The sequence below is a fragment of the Nerophis ophidion genome, linkage group LG08 (assembly GCF_033978795.1).
Source record: "Nerophis ophidion isolate RoL-2023_Sa linkage group LG08, RoL_Noph_v1.0, whole genome shotgun sequence".
Lineage (NCBI taxonomy): Eukaryota > Metazoa > Chordata > Actinopteri > Syngnathiformes > Syngnathidae > Nerophis > Nerophis ophidion.
Window position 1 is genome coordinate 69,958,861 of NC_084618.1, and position 24,847 is coordinate 69,983,707.

A 24,847-nucleotide genomic window follows, 5' to 3' on the forward strand; every position below is an offset into this window, starting at 1 on the left:
TAGATCTAACAAACCCCGTTTCCATATGAGTTGGGAAATTGTGTTAGATGTAAATATAAACGGAATACAATGATTAACAAATCCTTTTCAACCCATATTCAGTTGAATGCACTACAAAAACAAGATATTTGATGTTCAAACTCATAAACTTGATTTTTTTTTGTAAATAATAATTAACTTAGAATTTCATGGCTGCAACATGTGCCAAAGTAGTTGGGAAAGGGCATGTTCACTACTGTGTTACATCACCTTTTATTTTAATAACACTCAATAAACGTTTGGGAACTGAGGAAACTAATTGTTGAAGCTTTGAAAATGGAATTGTTTCCCATTCTTGTTTTATGTAGAGCTTCAGTCGTTCTACAATCCGGGGTCTCTGCTGTCGTGTTTTACGCTGTCGTGTTTTACGCTTCATAAAGCCCCACATATTTTCGATGGAGACACGTCTGAACTGCAGGCGGGCCAGGAAAGTACCCGCACTTTTTTTTTACCCAAGCCACGCTGTTGTAACACGTGCTGAATGTGGCTTGGCATTGTCTTGCTGAAATAAGCAGGGGTGTCCATGAAAAAGACGGCGCTTAAATGGCAGCATATGTTGTTCCAAAACCTGTGTATGTACCTATCAGCATTAATGGGGCCTTCACAGATGTGTAAGTTACCAATGCCTTGGGCACTTATGCACCCCCATACCATCACAGATGCTGGCTTTTGAACTTTGCGTCGATAACAGTCCGGATGGTTCGGTTACCCTTTGGTCCGGATGACACGATGTCAAATATTTCCAAAAACAATTTGAAATGTGGATTTGTCAGACCACAGAACTCTTTTCCACTTTGCATCAGTCCATCTTAGATCATCTCGGGCACAGAGAAGCCGGCGGCGTTTCTGGATGTTGTTGATAAATGGTTTTCGCTTTGCATAGTAGAGCTTTAACTTGCACTTACAGATGTACTGACGAACTGTATTTAGTGACAGTGTTTTTTGAAGTGTTCTTCAGGCCATGTGGTGATATCCTTTAGAGATTGTTGTCGGTTTTTGATACAGTGCCGTCCGAGGGGTTGAAGGTCACGGTCATTCAATGTTTGTTTCTAGCCATGCCGCTTACGTGGAGTGATTTCTCCAGATTCTCTGAATCTTTGGATGTTATTATGGACCGTAGATGTTGAAATCCCTAAATTTCTTGCAATTGCAATTTGAGGAACGTTGTTCTTAAACTGTTTGACTATTTGCTCACACAGTTGTGGACAAAGGGGTGTACCTCGCCCCATCCTTTCTTGTGAAAGACCGAGTATTTTTTGGGAAGCTGTTTTTATACCCAATCATGGCACCCACCTGTTCCCAAATTAGCCTGCACACCTGTGGGATGTTCCAAATAAGTATTTGATGACCATTCCTCAACTTTATCGGTATTTATTACCACCTTTCCCAACTTCTTTTGGCACGTGTTGCTGGCATCAAATTCTAAAGTTAATGATTATTTGCACAAAAAAAAATGTTTATCAGTTTGAAGCATATTCAACTGGATATGGGTTGAAATATGTCACTCACGGTGGCATACAACTCCTTGGCCTTAATGCAGATCATTTTGCGAGACACACGGTGGTTCAGTCCACGAAAATGATGACACAAATTAGCATAAAGCTCGTCGCCCACTTTCTTCCTCCCTCCGCCAGATAAGCGAGCCCGTTTTCCATCGATTGCCGACTGAGAAAGTAGTTCTCCCTTTTTTTGTTTCCATTTGCGTACACGCTTTGGGTCAACGTTAAACTTCTGGTCGCTGCCAAACCAGAATTCTGCTCCGCATACTTCACAACCGCTAGCTTGAACTTTAAGTCAAACGTTCTGTTCTTCTTCCCTCTTAAAGTATTCCCGTCCATCAGTTGTGATGTACCGCTATACATGGGCTATTATTAGGAAGAGGCGTTTAATTCACAAAATGGGCTCAGACCCCGGGCGGCTATTTGGACATGGCCAGTTATTTGCCCAAGGGCGTTTACTTGATAATATACGGTATTAACAGTATACAGAATGTGTATATATATATATAAATCTGCGTTCAAAGGACTCCGGCTTGTTAGTGATTCCCAAAGCCCAAAAAAAGTCTGCGGGCTATAGAGCGTTTTCCGTTCGGGCTCCAGTACTCTGGAATGCCCTCCCGGTAACAGTTCGAGATGCCACCTCAGTAGAAGCATTTAAGTCTCACCTTAAAACTCATTTGTATACTCTAGCCTTTAAATAAACTCCCTTTTTAGACCAGTTGATCTGCTGTTTCTTTTCTTTTTCTTCTATGTCCCACTCTCCCCTGTGGAGGGGGTCCGGTCCGATCCGGTGGCCATGTACTGCTTGCCTGTGTATCGGCTGGGGACATCTCTGCGCTGCTGATCCGCCTCCGCTTGGGATGGTTTCCTGCTGGCTCCGCTGTGAACGGGACTCTCGCTGCTGTGTTGGATCCGCTTTGGACTGGACTCTCGCGACTGTGTTGGATCCATTGTGGATTGAACTTTCACAGTATCATGTTAGACCCACTCGACATCCATTGCTTTCCTCCTCTCTAAGGTTCTCATAGTCATTATTGTCACCGACGTCCCACTGGGTCATTATTGTCACCGATGTCCCACTGGGTGTGAGTTTTCCTTGACCTTATGTGGGCCTACCGAGGATGTCGTGGTGGTTTGTGCAGCCCTTTGAGACACTAGTGATTTAGGGCTATATAAGTAAACATTGATTGATTGATTGATATGTATATGTATGTATGTATGTATAAGTGTGTATATATATATGTGTGTATGTCTATACATATATATATATATATATATATATATATATATATATATATATATATATATATATATAGTTTTATATATATGTATATATATATATATATATATATAAAACTATGTCATATCAATCGGAAAAAGTTGCATCTCACTGCACTGATGAATGCTGATGCTCTCAGTAACACGAAGTAAGTGGCCAGTATTTAGCTTGCTAAAGTCAAACATTGTATTGTCAGGGTTCCAGCAGACAAAATGTTATGGCGTCTCGGGTCCTCTTAATGCATAAAATAATGCAATTTGCATTGTTGCAGTGATATAAGTGAGAAATCAATCTTGTGATTTGACACATGAATTCGTAAGGAGGCGGGGCTGCTATTTAGCACGTTGTGAGAATGGAAAGTGCTAGTGGTGTGCCCGTATGAGAGGGCAAATATAAGTCTTGGCTACTTGACACTGTGGTGGGTAAAAAACATACTTTACTCTTATATGTCAAGTTTGTGCCAAGGGAGCGTCTGGCAATGCTTGGTGAAGGACTGTTATTCATGAAGACGCCTGGACTTAACCTTTGGCTGTGGACACTTCTCCCTCCTCAGGGTTGTGATGACGAGTGTCCAGCACGATGCTACATTCTACATTCTAGAAGGAAGCATTTCTGTTGCGTTAATGCTTACCCCCATAATGACGGCAACTCTGCTTGATTGATCACCATTATCTTCCAATTAACATCACAACTCCTCCTTGTTTATTTGCTAACAACATTAGAGACGCTTGTTTGCGTGTGGGAGTGACAGGAAGAAAGGCTCTGACTTGTGGAGAAGTTGTTTGGTATACTTTTGTTCTTATACTAGAGCAATGGTTTGATGCCAATAAACTATCAATCAACCTAAATAAAACTAAATATATAATTTTCCGATATAGGAAAAATAACATACAGCGTCATATAAGAATTGATGATATGGAGATAGAAAGGGTGTATTCAATAAATTTTTGGGGAATCTATATAGATGATAAATTAAATTGGAAACTGTACATAAATATACTTAAGACAAAGATGGCAAAAAATATTGCTATGTTACATAAAATTAAAAACTCTGTGAATCAAAGGGCTCTTATCATGTTATATAATTCTTTCATACTCCCATATCTTAACTATTGTGTTGAAATCTGTTGCGATCTGTGACTCAGATCTTCACATGTTTATTTTTCCATCTTTGTTTCATTCTCTTCTGACCCACTTACTTCCTGTTTAGTCCGTTACCATGGTTACACATTGATTTCACCTGCTCCTCGTTTTCTACACACCTGGTTCTCCTTGATTTCTCCCTATATAAGCTTTCCTCTTTTCTTTGTTCAGTCTCGGATCCTAATTTGCCCACGCGCAACAGTGACGACTCTCGACCTTCATCTTTGTATGTATATTCTCGCTAGCTTTTACGCTAAGCCATTTGTTTATTCCAGCTCACATGCTGAGGAATTGTTTTTCTGTTTTTGGTTTGCCTTCTCTTTACAGCAGTGTTTTTGTTCCTAGCCTTTTATTATTTAATAAATCCATTTATAACTTACCTTGTTGTGTTCATCGCTTCGACGCATCCCCGGAAGAACCAATCCGGCATTACAATGCCACACAAGCGTCACAGTAGGATCCGAGCATCAAGATGTTTTTCCGCGTCGAAACCACGGGAGGAACCCTTCGACTTGGGTTTGTGGTTGGAGCTCGTGGCTTGGGAGCAGGAAAGACTTGACTGTGGGCCTGAAGTCCCCTCCGAAGCCGTTCGCGCTGCCCCGAAGAGGCGGGGGGTCCAGTGGAGAGGCCCCCCGCACGGCAGTAATGTTCCAGCACCACTTATTCCTCCCCATGGACACAGCAAGTTTCACCCCGTCCAGGATTCACCCGTCATTACCGGTAATCCTGCTTGTTTTTTTTCAAATCATTCCTTAAGCTGCCATGACACTTTTTCTGACACAAGCGATGACGTCAATTGGGGAACGCCCACCGGTGACGCAACACCGGCCTCTGTTGATGACATTTTTTCAGAAGATTTTTATATTGTGGACAGTAATTCTCATTCCCAACCTTTTTTGAATATCAATAACATTCATGACAAGATACAGAATTATCAGGATATTTTTTCTTATTATTCTAGTCAACCTCAGTCACCTAGTTTTTCTCCTACACCTCCTTTAAAACCTCATTCTCCGGCCAAGTCCAAGGTGTTTCCTCCCTTTTCTAAAGGAAATTCTGGACAAATTAAAGGGGAGGAGTCGGCCCGCCTCCAAGCCTCCCACCACCCTCCCTTAAGGTCAGTCCCTGACCATAGGGAACGGGTCTGGGATCCCCGTCTGGAGGAAGGGGCTATGACCTATAGCTGTGCTACGGAGGTAGCACAGATACTACCCTCTAAACCACAGCCACCTGTTTTTCCCCTGGCCAAGTCTCAACGGCCTTGTAGACCTCCTCCACCTGTTTTTCCCCCGGCCAAGTCTCAACGGCCTTGTAGACCTCCTCTACCTGATTTTCCCCCGGCCAAATCTCAACGGCCTTGTAGACCTCCTCCACCTGTTTTTCCCCCGGCCAAGTCTCAACGGCCTTGTAGACCTCCTCCACCGGTGTTCGGACTCGCGAGGTCATTACCTCCAGCACGTCCTCCACCACCGGTGTTCTGCACTGCTCCCAGTCTGGTTCTCACACCAGCACATGACTCTCGCCTGGTTTTCAAGCCAGAATTAGACTCTCGCCTGGTTTTCACACCAGAAAATGTTTCTAGCCTGGTTCTCAAGCCAGCACTAGACTCCCACCTGGTTCTCACACCAGCCTCCGACCCAGAACTGGTTCTCATACCAGTTACAGACTTTAGCCTGGAGCCCACTCCAGTACCAGCTCCAGAGCTGGAGCCTACTCCAGTACCAGCTCCACGCCGCCAAGCGCCGGTACCAGCTCCGCGCCGCCAAGCACCGCCGACGACGGGGCTGGAGCCCACACCAGCGTCGACGACGGGGCTGGAACCTTCACCTGTGTCGACAGGGCTGGAGCCCACTCCAGTGCCAGCTCCTCGACAAGCGCCGGTACCAGTTCCACGCCGCCAAGCACTGCCGACGAAGAAGCTGGAGCCCACACCGGCGCCGACGATGAGGCTGGAGCTCACACCAGTCACGACTCCTGCGGCTCCCAGGCCGCCTCCGACGACTCCTGCGGCTCCCAGGCCGCCTCCGACGACTCCTGCGGCTCCCAGGCCGCCTCCGACGCCTTCTTCGGCTGCAGCACCCGCATCATCCTCGCCAGCTGCACTCGGGCCTGCTTTGGCTGCAGTCCCCGCACCCTCGTCTGCTGCTTCCAAGCCTGCTGGGATTTCGGTGCTGAGGCGTCGTCGACCACGGGAGTGGCCTCTGCGAGGTCATCCTCCTCGCCAGACACTCCCTCCTCCATGTCGGCCACGGATGTGGCCGTGCCCGGGTCGTCCGCCTCGCCGGGCACCTCATCCTGCGAGGCGGCCACTAATGTGGCCTTTTCGAGGTCGCCCGCCAAAACTTTTTCGGCAGCGGCGTTCCATCCGCCGCCGCCACTTGACTTGTCCTCGGTGGATTCGGGGACACACGACTTGGCGACCCTCCACCGTGGCCTCCCTCCGCCCTCCCTTCGTTTGTGGACTCTGTTTTTGGGGAGGGGGTTCAAGTTGTTTCTTATTTGTTTTTGTTTTCTTTGAGACATCTGGAATCTGTCTTTTTGGGGGGGGGAATACTGTTGCGATCTGTGACTCAGATCTTCACATGTTTATTTTTCCATCTTTGTTTCATTCTCTTCTGACCCACTTACTTCCTGTTTAGTCCGTTACCATGGTTACACATTGATTTCACCTGCTCCTCGTTTTCTACACACCTGGTTCTCCTTGATTTCTCCCTATATAAGCTTTCCTCTTTTCTTTGTTCAGTCTCGGATCCTAATTTGCCCACGCGCAACAGTGACGACTCTCGACCTTCATCTTTGTATGTATATTCTCGCTAGCTTTTACGCTAAGCCATTTGTTTATTCCAGCTCACATGCTGAGGAATTGTTTTTCTGTTTTTGGTTTGCCTTCTCTTTACAGCAGTGTTTTTGTTCCTAGCCTTTTATTATTTAATAAATCCATTTATAACTTACCTTGTTGTGTTCATCGCTTCGACGCATCCCCGGAAGAACCAATCCGGCATTACAATGCCACACAAGCGTCACAGAAATCTGGGGAAACAATTACAAATCAAACATCAACTCTATACTTTTACTTCAAAAGAAAGCGATTAGAATTGTAACTTATGCGAATTATCATGACCATACCAATGCTCTGTTCATTAAATTAAAAACATTACAACTGCACGATCTTGTTGACCTCAATACAACTATTGTGGCTTTCAAAGCTCATAACCACATGCTGCCTGGGTGTTTACAAGTGAGATTTAAACCCAGAGAGAATCCCTATGACCTCAAAAATAAGAACAAGCTTAAAAAGTGGATGTGTTTCTGTTAGAGGAGTTCAACTGTGGAACAGCTTGGATGATTCCTTAAAATGTTCCAGTTCCATTCACACATTTAAAAAACACTTTAAGACCAATGTCTTGAAAAAATATATCACTCTTGAATTAACATTGTAGTTAATACTATGATTAATGTTAATTAAAAATTAAACATGAGATATAAATAATAATAGAAGTACAATTGTTTGTATATATTGTATATATAATTAGTGCAAAGGTCTATATGTACACAGGGATATTTCACATGCCTGTACTGTGTATAAAATTGAACTACGTTCATGTTGTTTATAATGTTGTTTATAATGTGTATTTATAATAAGTTGTGCAAAGGACTTTTTATAACTTTCGGAAGTTTATTTTGTACTTGAAATTGTTTATAGGGTTAGGCGCAATAAGTGTTTAACTTCAGCCTAAACCCTTTCGGTCTGTAACATTTTTTATTTTCAATCTATGAATGTACAACTTTTTATTTTCAATCTATGAATGTACAACTGTTTTTTTGCTTTGTTGACCATTGACCGAAGAACAATAAACTTGAAACATATGTATCGTTTTCAAGATATGTGAATAGAAAAATATTGATTTGGAAGTTTTAAGACTACTTTTTAAGGGAATATATATAATAAATTTTGGGTATTAGTCTATATGACTTAAGATATGCAAGAATGTCCAACCTGAATATAAGTCAACTCTGAATGTAATTAAAAACCCTATTTTTCAAAACACGCTTTAGGGGAAAAAAAATGTTTTTAAAGTTTTAAGACTGTTAAGGGAAGAAATACTGTCCTATATTTTGAGTCAGTCTGGTAATGTATGAACCTGGATATAAGATAACCCCTCTTTTTTAAGGCCCATTTTTGGGAAGTTTTATACATTTATATTTTTTTTATCCTATTTGTGTTTTTGTTTGGTGATTAAATGCTGTTTTTAATTTGGGCCAATCCACTAGTAGATTTCAGATTAAAATACATGTTACTTCAGTTTAAACTATGCACACTTGACTGATCCCAATATAAGACAACCGCTCGCTATCAAGAACCATGTTTATTAAAATGTATTCTTTTTTTTTTGACTCGGGAATAAATTAAACATTTTACACGCAAATACAATACACTATTATATTTCAGGCTTTGGTACTTACAGAAACTTTTTTGACCTGAATATAAGACAACCCCTCTCCACCATTGACTATGTTTATCTAAAAATATATTTTTTCAGGATTTCCTTTTTTTACGGGAGAAAAAATTCAGTCTTATTTTTCAGGTCAACACAGTTATGTAACTCAAACTGTCGTAGTTACAAAACATTTCCTGACACAAATATAAGACAACACCTCTCAAAAAAACAATTTTATAAAAATTCATATTTTCCCAGGACTTCTTTTTTTTTAACTTGAAAAGAAATACTGTATTATTTTACAGGTCAATACAGTAATATATCTCAGACTCTGGTACTTACAAAAATGTTTCCAACCTGAATATAAAACAACCACTCTCTATCAAGAACCTTTATCATTAAAACATTTTTTTTTCAGGACTTTTTTTTAACTGGAGAATAAATACTGTATTTCCCGGGTCAATACAGTAATATATCGAACTGTGGTTCTTACAAAAAAATTCTGACCCGAATATAAGACAACTCTCATTATAAAATGGCACCTCTTTTTGAAAGAGTTGATTCGGAAAGATATACAGTAAGTTTAAATACAGTTTGGGGTAACAGTAGTCTTATACTCTTTGTTGAACGTGTTTTGCTCCAGTTTAAGAACACTATTCATACTAAAGTAATATTGTATCCTCTCTTGTATACTAATCCTACCATTGTATTTGCATGCAGAACACAGTTCACAGTATTATTCGGAACACATTCGTATTGCATGCGATTGAAACACTGCCAAAGGACTAAAATCTATTTCTGTTGAAAAGGTAGAAGAAACTATAATTTACCGACCTCACCACTCGGTACATTAACTACACAATTCGACGGGATATCATGAAAATGAAATTGGACAGTCATATACTGTAACTACTGTCAGCTCACTACCATGTTGTGGTCGTGTTGTGCATTTTTTCGACAGCCTGTGCGAGAGATTGGATTTACATTCAGCAAAAACAACCAAGTTAATTGTTCGTAACGAGATTATGCGAATGCTGGCCAAAACACAGCCGGGAATCTGCATAACTGGCAACCGGTGCAGGAGAGCAACTGAGGCAAATCGGCCTAACTTTTTTCATCTCTCACATGACAATGTTGCATGAAAAGTCCCACCCATTACCAGTTGTGCATCCATTTTGGAAATGTTGAAGTCCGAACAAGAGCGTGGTAGAATGTGTTTTTTGCATAACATAAAATGCTCCCATCTTTTTAGGAGCTGAACATTTTTTTGTTTATAATCATTCATTCATCCATCGGCGATCACTCGAGACGAGTAAGATTGTCCTCCTGTCGGTGGGTCTGGTCATCTGTGGGTCCTCAGGTGTCTGTAGAGGCCGATCCTGGATCCGCAGACTTTATCGCAGTGGGGGCATGCGTGGGTGGTTGACTGGGTAATGGTTGTGGTGTGAGGAGCTGTGTTGGTGGTGGATCTCTCCTTTCTCTGTTGCCTCTTGGTTTCTGCGGCACGGTGGAGGTCCTTCTCTAGATGAGTTGTGCCTTCATGGACCATCTTGCTCCACATGTTCCTCTGGTGGGCTACCTCCTCCCAGTTGCTGAGGCTGAAGGGACACTTTCTCAGGTGGATTTTGATGTTATCCTTGTACTTCTTCTTCTGCCCTCCTTTGGTACGTTTTCCTTCCTTTAGCTGGCCATACAGCATTTGCTTTGGAAGGCGGTTGTCAGGCATGCGTATGACATGGCCTGTCCCTCGCAGTTGATGTCGGATGATGGTTGTGGTGATGGTGAAGATGTCGGCTTCTTTCAGAACACTGATGTTTGTACGCCTCTCCTCCCAACCGATCCTGAGGATCTTCCGGAGACATCGTTGGTGGTACTGCTCCAGGGCCTTCAGATGTCTGCTGTAGGTGGTCCAGCTGTCGGCTCCATAGAGCAGTGTGGGCCGAACTACTGCTTGATAGACAAGTAGTTTTGTCTTTGTCTGGATGTCTCGGTTTTCAAAAACCCTCTTACGCAGCCTGGCAAAGGCTGCACTGGCACACCCGATGCGGTGGTGAATCTCTGCGTCTATGCCAGCTCTTGTAGAAAGAAGGCTGCCAAGGTAGGCGAATTGATCCACATTATCCAGGATGTTGTCTCCCACATGAATTGTGGGGGTTGTGGGAGTGTGCCAGGAGCTGGTTGGTATAGGATTTGGGTCTTTTTTTATGTTTATGTCAAGTCCCAGGAGTCTGTAGGCTCTGGCAAAGGCGTTTAAGATGTCCTGGAGGTCCGCTTCGGAGTGTGCAACTAGGGCATTGTCATCCGCATACTGGGGCTCCATGATGGAGGATGTGAACACCTTGCTTTTTGCCCTGAATCTGTTGATGTTAAATAGCCCTCCCTCAGTCCTGTATATGAGCTTGACTCCCTCAGGTAGGTTCTGGCTGGTGAGGTGGAGGATGGTGGAAATGAAGATGGCGAACAGGGTTGGTGCGATGATGCAGCCCTGCTTAACACCAGTGTCTACTTTGAAAGGAGGTGTCTCCAATCCACCATTGCCGACTACGGTTGCCGTCATGTCATCATGGAGTAGTCGCAAGATCTTTAGAAACTTGTCTGGGCATCCAATCTTGGAGAGAACACACCAGAGGGCAGTTCTGTTTATGGAGTCAAAGCCCTTTTTGAGGTCAATGAAGGCCATGTACAAAGGTAGATGTTGTTCCCGACATTTTTCCTGCAGTTGACTAGCTGTAAAAATCATGTCGGAGGTCCCCCTGGCAGGACGAAAGCCACACTGCGATTCTGGTAGGGTGTTCTCTGACAGAGGCAGTAGCCGGTTGGCCAATATACGAGCCAGCACTTTGCCCGTTGTCGACAGGAGGGAGATACCCCTGTAGTTGCCACAGTCGGCCTTATCTCCATTCTTGAAGATGGTAACAACCAGGGCATCCCTGAGCTCAGCCGATATTTCCTCTTCATCCCAGATTTTACCAAGCAGGCTATGGATGTGACACAGGAGTTTTGGCCCTCCTTGCTTGAGGATTTCTGCTGGAATCCCATCTGGTCCAGAGGCCTTGTTGTTGCTCAGTTTCCTCACGGCATCCAGGACCTCATTTTCGGTTGGGGGTGACCCAACTGCTCCATGATGGGACACTGAGGGATTTGGTTGATGGTTTCGTGCTCGACTGTGGTCTTTCGGTTCAGGAGTTCTTGGAAGTGTTCTTGCCATCTGGAACTGATACCAATATTGTCCTTCAGCAAGGTTTGTCCATCTTTGGAGCGGAGAGGGTTTAGGCCTCGATAGCAGGGCCCATACACGGCCTTGGTGGCGTTAAAGAAACCCCTGGTGTCTCCCGAGTCTGCAAGTCTCTGGATTTCCAGGGCCTTCTCCAACCACCACTGGTTCTTCAACTCTCGTACTCTGCTTTGGACAAGTGCCTTTGCCTTGGAGTGGGCCTCCCTTTTGGCCATGCACCTGATGTCATTTTGCCAAGTGCAGAAGGCTTTCCTTTTGGCGTCAATTAGATGTTGTATTTCGGCATCGTTGTCGTCGAACCAGTCTTGATGTTTCCTGGTCTTGTAGCCAAAGGTGTCTCTGCTGGTCTCAAGAAGTGTGGTTTTGAGAGCCCTCCAGTGTTCCTCCACACCCTCTGGGTATTCTTCAGTGAGCCTCTCAAGTAGGGTGTCTTGAAAGAGTTGCACCCTGTTTGTGTCTCCCAGGCTGTCGAGGTTGAATTTTGGGCAAAGATGTTTCCTTTGTGTTCTCCTTTTCTGCCGCAGCTTGATGTTCATGGTGGAGCGGATAAGGCGGTGGTCAGTCCAGGATTCATCCGCGCTGGTCATGGCCCTGGTGATGTTGACATCTCTGCGATCTCTGGCCCTGACTATCACATAATCAATGAGATGCCAGCACTTTGATCGGGGATGCATCCATGAGGTTTTGTAACGGTTTCTCTGGCGGAACAAGGTGTTTGTGATCACAAGCTCGTGTTCAGCACATTTAGATAATAGGAGGATTCCATTGGAATTTACATTCCCAACACCCTCTTTGCCCAAGGTGCCTTTCCAGAGCTCGTGGTCCTTGCCGACCCTGGCATTGAAGTCCCCGTGTAGGAGGGTCTTGTCTTCCTTTGGGACATTTGATAAAACTTGGTCAAGGGTTGCATAAAAGGTCTCCTTATCTTCATATTGTGAGTCCAAGGTTGGTGCATAGGCACTCACAGCTGTGGCCATCTGATCGTTTGAGAGACTCAGTCGTAGGGTCATGAGACGCTCATTGATGCCTACTGGAGATCGGAGAGTTGGGAGATGAGCCGATTCTTGATGGCAAACCCCCCCCCCCCCCCCCCCCCCATGGTTTCTGGGCTCATCAGCCGCGTTTCCCTTCCAGAAGAAGGTATATCCCCCTTTCTCCTCCTTTAGTTGCCCCTCCTCAGCCAGGCGGGTCTCTGACAGGGCGGCGATGTCGACCTTGAACCGTTTCAGCTCCCTGGCAATGATAGCAGTTCTTCTTTCTGGACGATTGGTGTAGGCACTGTCCATAAGTGTTCTCACGTTCCATGCTCCAATGTTCATTGTTTTTTGTTTTTGACCGCTGTAGGTGAACCCACTGGACGCGGTATTCCAGTGTTTTATGAGGCAGGCATTTTTTAGGGCACCTTTTCTAGCCCCTTCCCGTCTGGGGTGAGCAGAGTGGATCCTATATAGGGCTGCTCAGACATGGGTGCTGCTGCCGAGATGCTCTCTCTGCCTCGGTCCGGGAGCAAGGCGACTGAATCAGGCACCCACCGCCTATGTGCCAGTCCGTGGCTAGAAGCTCCCAGGCTTCACTGCCCTGCTTCCGTCACCATTTCCTGAACGCCATAGGACTTGTGGGAGGGGTTGGGTAATGGTGAGTCCTTCCTTCAGGAGAACGCCTGTGCGTGGAATCTTATAAAGTGGGGAGGCTGGTGCACAGGCAGCCACCACACTGTCCTTGACAAAGGGAGGGCCAGGGTTCAATGGCATGGAGACCAGGACAATTGGGGACCCATCTTTGCTGCAGCCTTCTCCCGCCTTTGTGACCGTTGTGGAGCTTTCTCCGCTGCCATCATCCGCCCACTCCGCCGTTGAGGACTTTTTGGGGCGCTCTTCGTCTTGAACCTCACCCTCGACCTTACCGCTATGGTTGAACCTACCAGGAGCTTAAGCTCCAGACGGCATCGCTCTCAGGTTCTCCACCACGGCCTGATTTTCAGCATCCAGGAATTGTGTACAGAACCTTGCAACATGGGGCCGTGCATTAACTTGCTGGAACATGAGGTGATGGTCGTAGGTGAGTAGCACAAAAATAAGCCTCAAAACTGTCTTGGAGACGACTTATGGCAAAAATTAACATTTAAAGGCCTACTGAAATGAGATTTTCTTATTTAAACGGGGATAGCAGGTCCATTCTATGTGTCATACTTGATCATTTCGCGATATTGCCATATTTTTGCTAAAAGGATTTAGTAGAGAACATCGACGATAAAATTCGCAACTTTTGGTCGCTAATAAAAAAGCCTTGCCTTTACCGGAAGTAGCAGACGATGACGTCAGCGGTGTGAGGGCTCCTCACATCCTCACATTGTTTATAATGGGAGCCTCCAACAGCAAGAGCTATTCGGACCGAGAAAACGACAATTTCCCCATTAATTTGAGCGAGGATGAAAGATTCGTGGCTGAGGATATTGATAGCGAAGGACTAGGAAAAAATAAATAAATTAAAATAAAATAAAGTTTAGAAAAAAAAGGCCATTGCATTGGGAGCGATTCAGATGTTTTTAGACACATTTAGTAGGATAATTCTGGGAAATACCTTATCTTTCTATTGTGTTGGTAGTGTTTTAGTGAGTTAAATATTACCTGATTGTCGGAGGGGTGTGTCCACGGGTGTGTTGATGCCAGTGTCTGAGGGAAGTCACGGCAGCTGCATGGACGGCGCAAGCTGCGCAGATCTCCGGTAAGAGGCGACTTTTTACCACAATTTTCTCACCGAAACCTGCCGGTTGACAAGTGGTCGGGATCCATGTTCGCTTGACCGCTCTGATCCATAGTAAAGCTTCACCTCCGGGAAATTTAAACAAGGAATCACCGTGTGTTTGTGTGGCTAAAGGCTAAAGCTTCCCACATCCATCTTTCTACTTTGACTTCTCCATTATTAATTGAACAGATTGCAAAAGATTCAGCAACACAGATGTCCAGAATACTGTGTAATTCTGCGATGAAAAGAGACAACTTTTAGCCGCAAGTGGTGCTGCGCTAATATGTCCCCTCCAACTCCGCGGGAAATTTAATATTGCAATTTAGTAAACTAAAAAGGCCGTATTGGCATGTGTTGCAATGTTAATATTTCATCATTGATATATAAATTATCAGACTGCGGGGTGGGTAGTAGTGGGTTTCAGTAGGCCTTAAAACTCTGGTGGGTATTCTGTCAGCATTGTACACACCGCTTTAAATTATTCGTGGCATTCTGCTGTTTGATAAAACTGCATATTTTATAATGGCCTTTTAGAGTGGCCAGCCTAAGGCCCACCTGTGCAATTGTCATACTGGCAAAGGAGAATTGCTCACTGTGACCAATTTAGACTGATTTGTAAACAGTATTTGCTGTGTCTATATTTTTGTTCTGAGTAAAAACATACCAGGCTTTAACCGCCAAAATAAAAAAAAATGGGTCAATATGTTATTTTCTTTGCATGGGCCACTTTTGATAAAAAGAAAAAATTAAAAAAAAGTTTACAAGTCGGTCTGAGTCCCTCTGAGAGATAAAATGAGCACAGTTTTAATCCATTGTGGTAAAAAAAAAAAAAAAAAGTTTTGGGATTGGCTGCCCCACTTTAATATCCTAAGTAGCTTTTTTTCTGATCAGCGCCTCCACAAACTTCTCCAGTCCTGGACACAAATAGGAAGGAATGAGTCAATGAACTTCTCACTGTATGTGCGTTCATGTTTAACAACCTAAGGAGCAATTAAATGCTTTTAGATTGGGCTGGGAATGTTAAAATTGTAAAAAATGACACAGCAAAGCCATTAAAGTACCAATTTTACACCACTTAAAAACAGAAATGATCAGAATGTAATGTTTATATGATTATTCACCTTATCATCATCAAACAATATATTTGGTATTCAACTTCCGGTTTTATTTTGTAACTGTTGTCTCACAATGTGTTTACTTCTCGTTAGCTCGTTGTTAGGCTACCTTTTTTTGTCATTTCCGTATTCACTTTAGGCAACTTTTGTTTGATTTGGATTATAATCCTAACTAAATATCGAGATTAACATTAATTTATGCAGAGGGGTTAGTGCGTCTGCCTCACAATACAAAGGTCCTGAGTAGTCAGGGTTCAATCCTGGGCTTGGGATCTTTCTGTGTGGAGTTTGCATGTCCACCCCTTGACTGCGTGGGTTCCCTCCGGGTACTCTGGCTTCCTCCCACCTCCAAAGACATGCACCTGGGGAAAGGTTGATTGGCAACACTAAATTGGCCCTAGTGTGTGAATGTGAGTGTGAATGTTGTCTGTCCATCTGTTTTGGTCCTGCGATGAGGTGGCGACTTGTCCAGGGTGTACCCCGTCTTCCGCCCGATTGTAGCTGAGATAGGCACCAGCACCCTCGCAACTCAATAGGGAATAAGCGGTAGAAAAATGGATGGATGGATAATATTCGTAATTTTTGTGTTTCGGATGTTTTTTTTAAATCATTAATATCGAATGTACAGTATATTTCAATTTCCTGTTTTATTCTTTGAATGTTACTCACTTCCTGTTCTGTCAATCTACACCTGCATTTATTGATGGTATTTTTTTGTCCTTTTCGTATTCACTTTAAGCAACTTTATTTTAATTTTGATTATAATCATAACCAACTATTGAACTTAATATGAATTAGTACTTATAATTTTTGTGTTTTGGATGTTTTTTTTTTTTTATCATTAATATCGATTTATATTTCAATTTCCTGTTTTATTCTTTGATTGTTACTCACTTCCTGTTATGTCAATCTACACCTGCATTTATTGACGCTTTTTTTGGGTCATTTTCGTATTCACTTTAAGCAACTTTAGTTTAGTTTTGATTGTAATCATAACTAACTCTTGAAATTAAGATGAATGACTATTTATTATTTTTGTGTTTTCGATGTTTTTTTTTAATCATTAATATCGAATTATATTTCAATTTCCTGTTTTATTCTGTGATTGTTACTCACTTCCTGTTATACCTACACTTCAATGTATATATACTCATATATCGTGGGAGTTTAGCTGCTGAAGGTGCAACAATCATTCAGCAAAGCCATTAAAGTACCAATTATAAACCATTTAAAAACAGAACTTATCAGAATGTATTGTTTATACGATTATTAACTTTATCATCATCAAACCGATTGTAGCTGAGATAGGCGCCAGCGCCCCCCGCGACCCCGAAAGGGAATAATCGGTAGAAAATGGATGGATCATCAATCAATATATTTGTTATTCAACTTCCAGTTTTATTTTGTAACTGTTGTCTAAGAATGTTTTTACTTCTCGTTAGTTCGCTGTTTGCTACCTTTTTTTTTTGGTCATTTCCGTATTCACTTTAAGCAACTTTTGTTTAATTTGGATTATAATCATAACTAACTATCATGATTAACAATGATTAATATTTATAATTTTTGAGTTTCGGATGTTCTTTTTTAATCATTAATATCGAATTTATATTTAAGTTTCCTGTTTTATTTTGTGATTGTTACTCACCTAATGTTATGTAATTCTACACCTGCATTTATTGATGTTTTTTTTTGTTGTCCTTTTCGTATTCACTTTAAGCAACTTTAGTTTAATTTCGATTATAATCATAACTAGCTATTGTAATTAAGATGAATTACTATTTATTATTTTTGTGTTTTGGATGTTTTTTTTTTTTATCATTAATATCGAATTATATTTCCATTTCCTGTTTTATTCTGTGATTGTTACTCACTTCCTGTTATACCTACACCTCACTGTATATGCACTCATGTATCGTGGGCGTTTAGCAACCGAAGGAGCAACAATCATACAGCAAAGCCATTAAAGTACCAATTTTACACCACATAAAAACAGAACATATCAGAATTATAGGCTATCTTTTTTTTTTTTGGACATTTCCGTATTCACTTTAAGCCACTTTTGTTTCATTTGGATTAAAATCATAACTAACTATCGTGATTAACATGATTTTATATTTATAATTTTTGAATTTCGAACGTTCTTTTTTAATCATTATTATCGAATGTTTATTCAAATTTCCTGTTTTATTTTGTGATTGTTACTCACTTCATGTTATGTAATCTACACCTGTATTTAATTGCTGTTGTTTTTTGTCATTTTCGTATTCACTTTAAGCAACTTTAGTTTAATTTGGATTATAATAATAAGTAACTATCGTAATTAAGATGAATTACTATTTATTATTTTTGTGTTTTGGATGTTTTTTTTTTCCATTAATATCGATTTTTATTTCAATTTCCTGTTTTATTCTTTGATTGTTACTCACTTCCTGTTATTTAAATCTACACCTGCATTTATTGATGCTTTTTTTGGGGTCATTTTCGTATTCACTTTAAGCAACCTTAGTTTAATTTTGAGTATAATCATAATTCCATCCATCCATTTTCTACCGCTTATTCCCTTTTGGGGTCGCGGGGGGCGCTGGCGCCTATCTCAGCTACAATCGGGCGGAAGGCGGGGTACACCCTGGACAAGTCGCCACCTCATAATTAACTATCGTAATTAAGATGAACTAATATTTATTATTTGTGTGCTTTAATTGTTTTTTCAATCATTAATATCGAATTATATTTCAATTTCCTGTTTTATTCTGTGATTTGTACTCACTTCCTGTTATGTAAAGCCACACCTGCATTTAATTAAGCCGAAGTTGTTTTGTGTTTCCGCTCATTAAGTTTTCACCACATTTGGTTTTAAAATACAGTTTATTCCTTTAATCTTCATTTATATTGTCTTGTTTGTATTTTATTTTTTTTCTCGTTCCTCTATTTGAATTATGTTCGATGGTAGAAAATGGATGTGCTGGCAACTACTTTTGTAAGTACCCTTTACACACCTTCAGTATCGCAATTTAAGTCCTACGTCACGTCAGTTTGGATAAAAGTAGTTGTATAAAAAAAAAAATGCCAACATTCTTACAAAGCCACTTTTTGTACTGTTTGTTCGCATCGTACAAATGATCGCTGTGGCGAAAGTGCGACTCAAAACTGCTTGTCACAGTGCTGTCGTAGTAAGGACTTGTCAGCAAGGATTTCCATTCCAGATAGTAAGAAAATAAATAAAAGGTGAGTTGTTATTGTGTTGTTTTTAAAGTGGGGGGATGCATCAATGTTTATCTCTGCAGGCAGGAGACACACACAGTGGTGAAGTGTGTTTGTGTGTTTAGCAGTGTTGAGTCTTGCCTCTGGCTGTGGGTGTGTTTAGTCTGCAAGATTACAGTAGCCAGTGCCAACCTCCAAGTGACTGGTGGTGTTGTGCTAGGTCAGCATGTTTACACAAGGGAATTTGTCGTTGTGACACACACAATAGAAGTCAACCACCTGCTTCTTAACATGCACACGCACGGGGCCTCCCTGCACTGGTCTTATCTGTGGTCCAAGGCGAGGCTTTTAATCAGGGTCAGCTCTCTGCATCAGAGAGATTCCACCTTCCCTTCTCCTGCCTGTCTGTCTCTGCTTTCAGCTACGCTATTATACCCTGGAAAAGTGGGGAAAAAAGTGGACCGCCGGAGGCACGGAATAGCTTTGCGCGCACATATATTATTTATAAACTTTGCTAACAAATTGTTGGCAACCTAGTGAGCTCTTGCCACAGTAAGGAAAACGCATGAACCTTTGTGATACAACACAGTGTCCCTTTGCTTAAGAAAAAAAAAAACTATTTTCTCCCTAAACTGAAATGATCTTATCCATCCATCCATCTTCTTCCGCTTATCCGAGGGCAGGTCGCGGGGGCAGCAGCCTAAGCAGGGAAGCCCAGACTTCCCTCTCCCCAGCCACTGCGTTCAGCTCTTCCCAGGCCAGCCGGGAGACATAGTCTTCCCAACATGTCCTGGGTCTTCCCCGTGGCCTCCTACCGGTTGGACGCGCCCTAAACACCTCCCTCGGGAGGCGTTCGGGTGGCATCCTGACCAGATGCCCGAACCACCTCATCTGGCTCCTCTTGATGTGGAGGAGCAGCGGCTTTACTTTGAGTTCCTCCCGGATGACAGAGCTTCTCACCCTATCTCTAAGGGAGAGCCCCGCCACCCGGCAGAGGAAACTCCTTTCGGCCGCTTGTACCCGTGATCGTATCTTTTCGGTCATGACCCAAAGCTCATAGGAACGTAGATCGACTGGTAAATTGAGAGCTTTGCCTTCCGGCTCAGCTCCTTCTTCACCACAACAGATTAATACAGCGTCCGCATTACTGAAGACGCCGCACCGATCCGCCTGTCGATCTCACGATCCACTCTTCCCCCATTCGTGAACAATAAATGAATTTGTTTTTTATAAAACATAGGCAAACGCAAAATCTCGGATTGACGCAAATGTACGGTACGGCTGATTTTTTTTTTTTTTTTTTTTTTACCTGACTCGCCATATCCTTGTAGTTCGCTGAGCTCCACACAATGATATGGGAGTTCTCATTAGGAGATATATTTCAGAAAGTGGGGCCCTGTAAAAAAACAAATCATTGTATGTCATTGGATAAACCACTTGTCCGTTATCTTGAATGACGTGCTACTTCAACCACTCACATCGAAATGAACCCGTAACGCTGATGAGAGCGACGTTGGGAAATTCAAAACAAAACATCAATCAATCAATCAATGTCTATTTATAAAGCCCTACGTAAATCACCAGTCTCTCAAAGGGCTGCACAAACCACAACACAAACCACAACGACATCTTCGTTAGAACCCACATAAGGGCAGAGAAAACTCATCCCAGTGGGACGTCGGTGACAATGATGACTATGAGAAACCTTGGAGAGGACCGCATATGTGGGTACGCCAGCTTCCTCCCACCTCCAAAGACATTCACCTGGGGATAGGTTGATTGGCAACACTAAATTGGCCCTAGTGTGTGAATGTGAGTGTGAATGTTGTCTGTCTATCTGTGTTGGCCCTGCGATGAGGTGGCGACTTGTCCAGGGTGTACTCCACTTTCCGCCCAAATGCAGCTGAGATAGGTTCTGTCCAGGGTGTACTCCACCTTCCGCCCGAATGCAGCTGAGATAGGTTCCAGCACCCCCCCTACCCGAAAGGGACAAGCGGTAAAAAATGGATGGATGGAAAACTCAGCTTACAATGGAGTCAATAGTAGTATTACCAGCAGGCATAATACAAACCCCGTTTCCATATGAGTTGGGAAATTGTGTTAGATGTAAATATAAACGGAATACAATGATTTGCAAATTATTTTCAACCCATATTCAAATGAATGCACTACAAAGACAAGATATTTGTTGTTCGAACTCATAAACTTAATTTTTTTTTTTGCAAATAATAATTTACATAGAATTTCATGGCTGCAACACGTGCTAAAGTAGTTGGGAAAGGGCATGTTCACCACTGTGTTACATCACCCTTTCTTTTAACAACACTCAAACGTTTGGGAACTGAGGAAACTAATTGTTGAAGCTTTGAAAGTGGAATTATTTCCCATTCTTGTTTTATGTAGAGCTTCAGTCGTTCAACAGTCCGGGGTGTCCGCTGTCGTATTTTACGCTTCATAATGTGCCACACATTTTTGATGGGAGACAGGTCTGGACTGCAGGCGGGCCAGGAAATCACCCACACTCTTTTTTTTTTTTTACAAAGCCACGCTGTTGTAACACTTGTCTTGCTGAAATAAGCAAGACAACGTTGCTTGGATGACAACATATGTTGCTCCAAAACCTGTATGGACCTTTCAGCATTAAGGGTACCTTCACAGACGTGTAAGTTACCCATGCCTTGGGCACTAATACACCCCCATACCATCACAGATGCTGGCTTTTGAACTTTGCGCTTATAACAATCCGAATGGTTATTTTCCTCTTTGTTCTTGAGGACACCACGTCCTCTGTTTCCAAATATAATTTGAAATGTGGACACGTCAGACCACAGAACACTTTTCCACTTTGCATCAGTCCATCTTAGGTGAGCTCGGGCCCAGCGAAGCCGGCTGCGTTTCAGGATATTGTTGATAAATGGGTTTGGTTTTGCATTGTAGAGTTTTAACTTGCACTTACAGATGTAGCGACCAACTGTAGTTACTGACAGTGGTTTTATTAAGTGTTCCTGAGCCCATGTGGTGATATCCTTTACACACCGATGTCGGTTTTTAATGCAGTACAGCCTGAGGAATCTAAAGTCCGTAATATCATCGCTTACGTGCAGTGATTGCTCCAGATTCTCTGGACTTTTTGATGATTTTACGGATCGTAGATGGTAAAATCACTAAATTCCTTGCAATAGCTCGTTGAGACATGTTCTAAAAATGTTCAACAATTTGCTTACAAAGTGGTGACCCTCACCCCATCCTTGTTTGTGAATTACTTAGCATTTCATGGAAGCTGCTTTTGTACCCAATCATGGCACCCACCTGTTCCCAATTAGCCTGCACACCTGTGGGATGTTCCATGTAAGTGTTTGATGAGCATTCCTCAACTTCATCAGTATTTATTGCCACCTTTCCCAACTTCTTTGTCATGTGTTGCTGGCATAAAATTCTAAAGTTAAAGATTATTTGCAAAAAAAAAAATGTTTATCAGTTTGAACATCAAATATGTTGTCTTTGTAGCATATTCAACTGAATGAGTGGAAAATGATTTGCAAATCATTGTATTCTGTTTATATTTACATCAAACACAATTTTCCAACTCATATGGAAACGGGGTTTGTACACTCATGCATATAATCATGTTTCATCAAACATGTATTACCGTTGATCCCCTTGGTGTAACTGGGTAAAACACGGCACACTGACAGCTTAACCTATTGTTGGTATAACAATCTACAACGTTAACACAATTCAATTCTCTTTCTTACCCTCTATTTATCTGCTTTCTTTTCAATCAATCAATCAATGAATGTTTACTTATATAGCCCTAAATCACTAGTGTCTCAAAGGGCTGCACAAACCACCACGACATCCTCGGTAGGCCCACATAAGGGCAAGGAAAACTCACACCCAGTGGGACATCGGTGACAATAATGACCCAGTGGGACGTCGGTGACAATAATGACTATGAGAACCTTGGAGAGGAGGAAAGCAATGGATGTCGAGCGGGTCTAACATGATACTGTGAAAGTTCAATCCACAATGGATCCAACACAGTCGCGAGAGTCCAGTCCAAAGCGGATCCAACACAGCAGCGAGAGTCCCGTTCACAGCGGAGCCAGCAGGAAACCATCCCAAGCGGAGGCGGATCAGCAGCGCAGAGATGTCCCCAGCCGATACACAGGCAAGCAGTACATGGCCACCGGATCGGACCGGACCCCCTCCACAAGGGAGAGTGGGACATAGAAGAAAAAGAAAAGAAACGGCAGATCAACTGGTCTAAAAAGGGAGTCTATTTAAAGGCTAGAGTATACAAATGAGTTTTAAGGTGAGACTTAAATGCTTCTACTGAGGTGGCATCTCGAACTGTTACCGGGAGGGCATTCCAGAGTACTGGAGCCCGAACGGAAAACGCTCTATAGCCCGCAGACTTTTTTTGGGCTTTGGGAATCACTAACAAGCCGGAGTCCTTTGAACGCAGATTTCTTGCCGGGACATATGGTACAATACAATCGGCAAGATAGGATGGAGCTAGACCGTGTAGTATTTTATACGTAAGTAGTAAAACCTTAAAGTCACATCTTAAGTGCACAGGAAGCCAGTGCAGGTGAGCCAGTACAGGCGTAATGTGATCAAACTTTCTTGTTCTTGTCAAAAGTCTAGCAGCCGCATTTTGTACCAACTGTAATCTTTTAATGCTAGACATGGGGAGACCCGAAAATAATACGTTACAGTAGTCGAGGCGAGACGTAACAAACGCATGGATAATGATCTCGGCGTCTTTAGTGGACAGAATGGAGCGAATTTTAGCGATATTACGGAGATGAAAGAAGGCCGTTTTAGTAACGCTTTTAATGTGTGCCTCGAAGGAGAGAGTTGGGTCGAAGATAATACCCAGATTCTTTACCGTGTCGCCTTGTTTAATTGTTTGGTTGTCAAATGTTAGAGTTGTATTATTAAATAGAGTTCGGTGTCTAGCAGGACCGATAATCAGCATTTCCGTTTTTTTGGCGTTGAGTTGCAAAAAGTTGGCGGACATCCATTGTTTAATTTCATTAAGACACTTTTGTAATTCAAGTTATCATTACATATATGTACTGTTGCATTTGAACAATTATTGTTGATGAGGTAATTATTATTATTTATTATCAATGTATCTCTTTATTTTGATATTTTTATTGCTCCATTTGTAGTGCAATAATCTGTGTTATTATTTACTTCACTAACTGTTCCTTTGCTAACCCTTTTCGTATCACATTTGTACATATCGTATATGCTGGTGTTGTTCTCTTTTTGTCTCGCTGTCTTATTACCCTCTTGTCCCCTCAATTCCCCCCTCTATCTTTCTTTTTTCTCTTTCTTTCCCCCTGCTGCTTTGGTCCGGCTGCGCCAAACATCAATACAAATACATTTAATAAAGTCAAATTCAAATAAGGCAACAAAAGAAGTATCTCACACTACTCTTTTGTAAAGTAAATCTGTACAGAAAATATGGGCATCTACATCAACAATAAGATTTGGTTGAGTAGTTGGACAGTACCAAAAGAATAAATAAATAAAGCATAGGGTGACGTATTCATTTCACAGACTAATCACAACGTTTACTACTTCCTTCAACAACGATTACTACCACTAATCATAGCAGACTTCATGGGAGCAAACGACTACTATTTTGGGACATATGATGATCAAGAACCTTATATATTTTTTAACGTTGTAGCTACTCCTCGGGTTGAAAATGCCTCTACTTGTAACCATGCGGACTAACCTAATATAACAGCTGGGTGGCTGAAGGGTAGTTTCAAACTGCAGTGAGCGGGTCGTAGCGCCATCTATCTCCACGCACAAGCATGCTATGAACCTAACGTTAAATTAACAAACCTGCTTTGACATAGTACGTAACTGCTTACTCATTACGTTGTAAGAATAAGCAACACGTTACGTTACTACTTACAACAAAAAATAATTGGAGTACTCTCAAAACTGGTTATCTAGCCGTAAAACGCTTCGGCGACATTAACCTTTGCATGTTTTGTTTAAGATACCTATATATAAAACGTATCGCAATCCTGCCTAAAAATACGGGGATATCAAGTTTAACTCCCATTAGCTTCATTGTTAGAGCACCTCATACTTTCTGTACAGCAGGTGTATTCAATTGACAG

At 42.3% G+C, this 24,847-nt stretch overlaps 1 protein-coding gene across 4 annotated transcripts in view; it reads left to right on the top strand.

Annotated features, from left to right (window-relative positions):
• Window positions 1-18,277: 18,277 nt before the first annotated feature.
• Window positions 18,278-24,847, top strand: part of pcdh15b (protocadherin-related 15b) — a 375,223-nt gene continuing 368,653 nt past the window's right edge. For all 4 annotated transcript variants that reach the window (XR_009807925.1, XM_061909585.1, XM_061909586.1 and 1 more), the window contains exon 1: window positions 18,278-18,471. Coding sequence is in view for 3 of the 4 variants with exons in the window: in XM_061909585.1 (XP_061765569.1) it covers window positions 18,448-18,471 (24 nt within the window). In the remaining variant the exon portion in view is untranslated. The remainder of the gene's footprint in view (window positions 18,472-24,847) is intronic.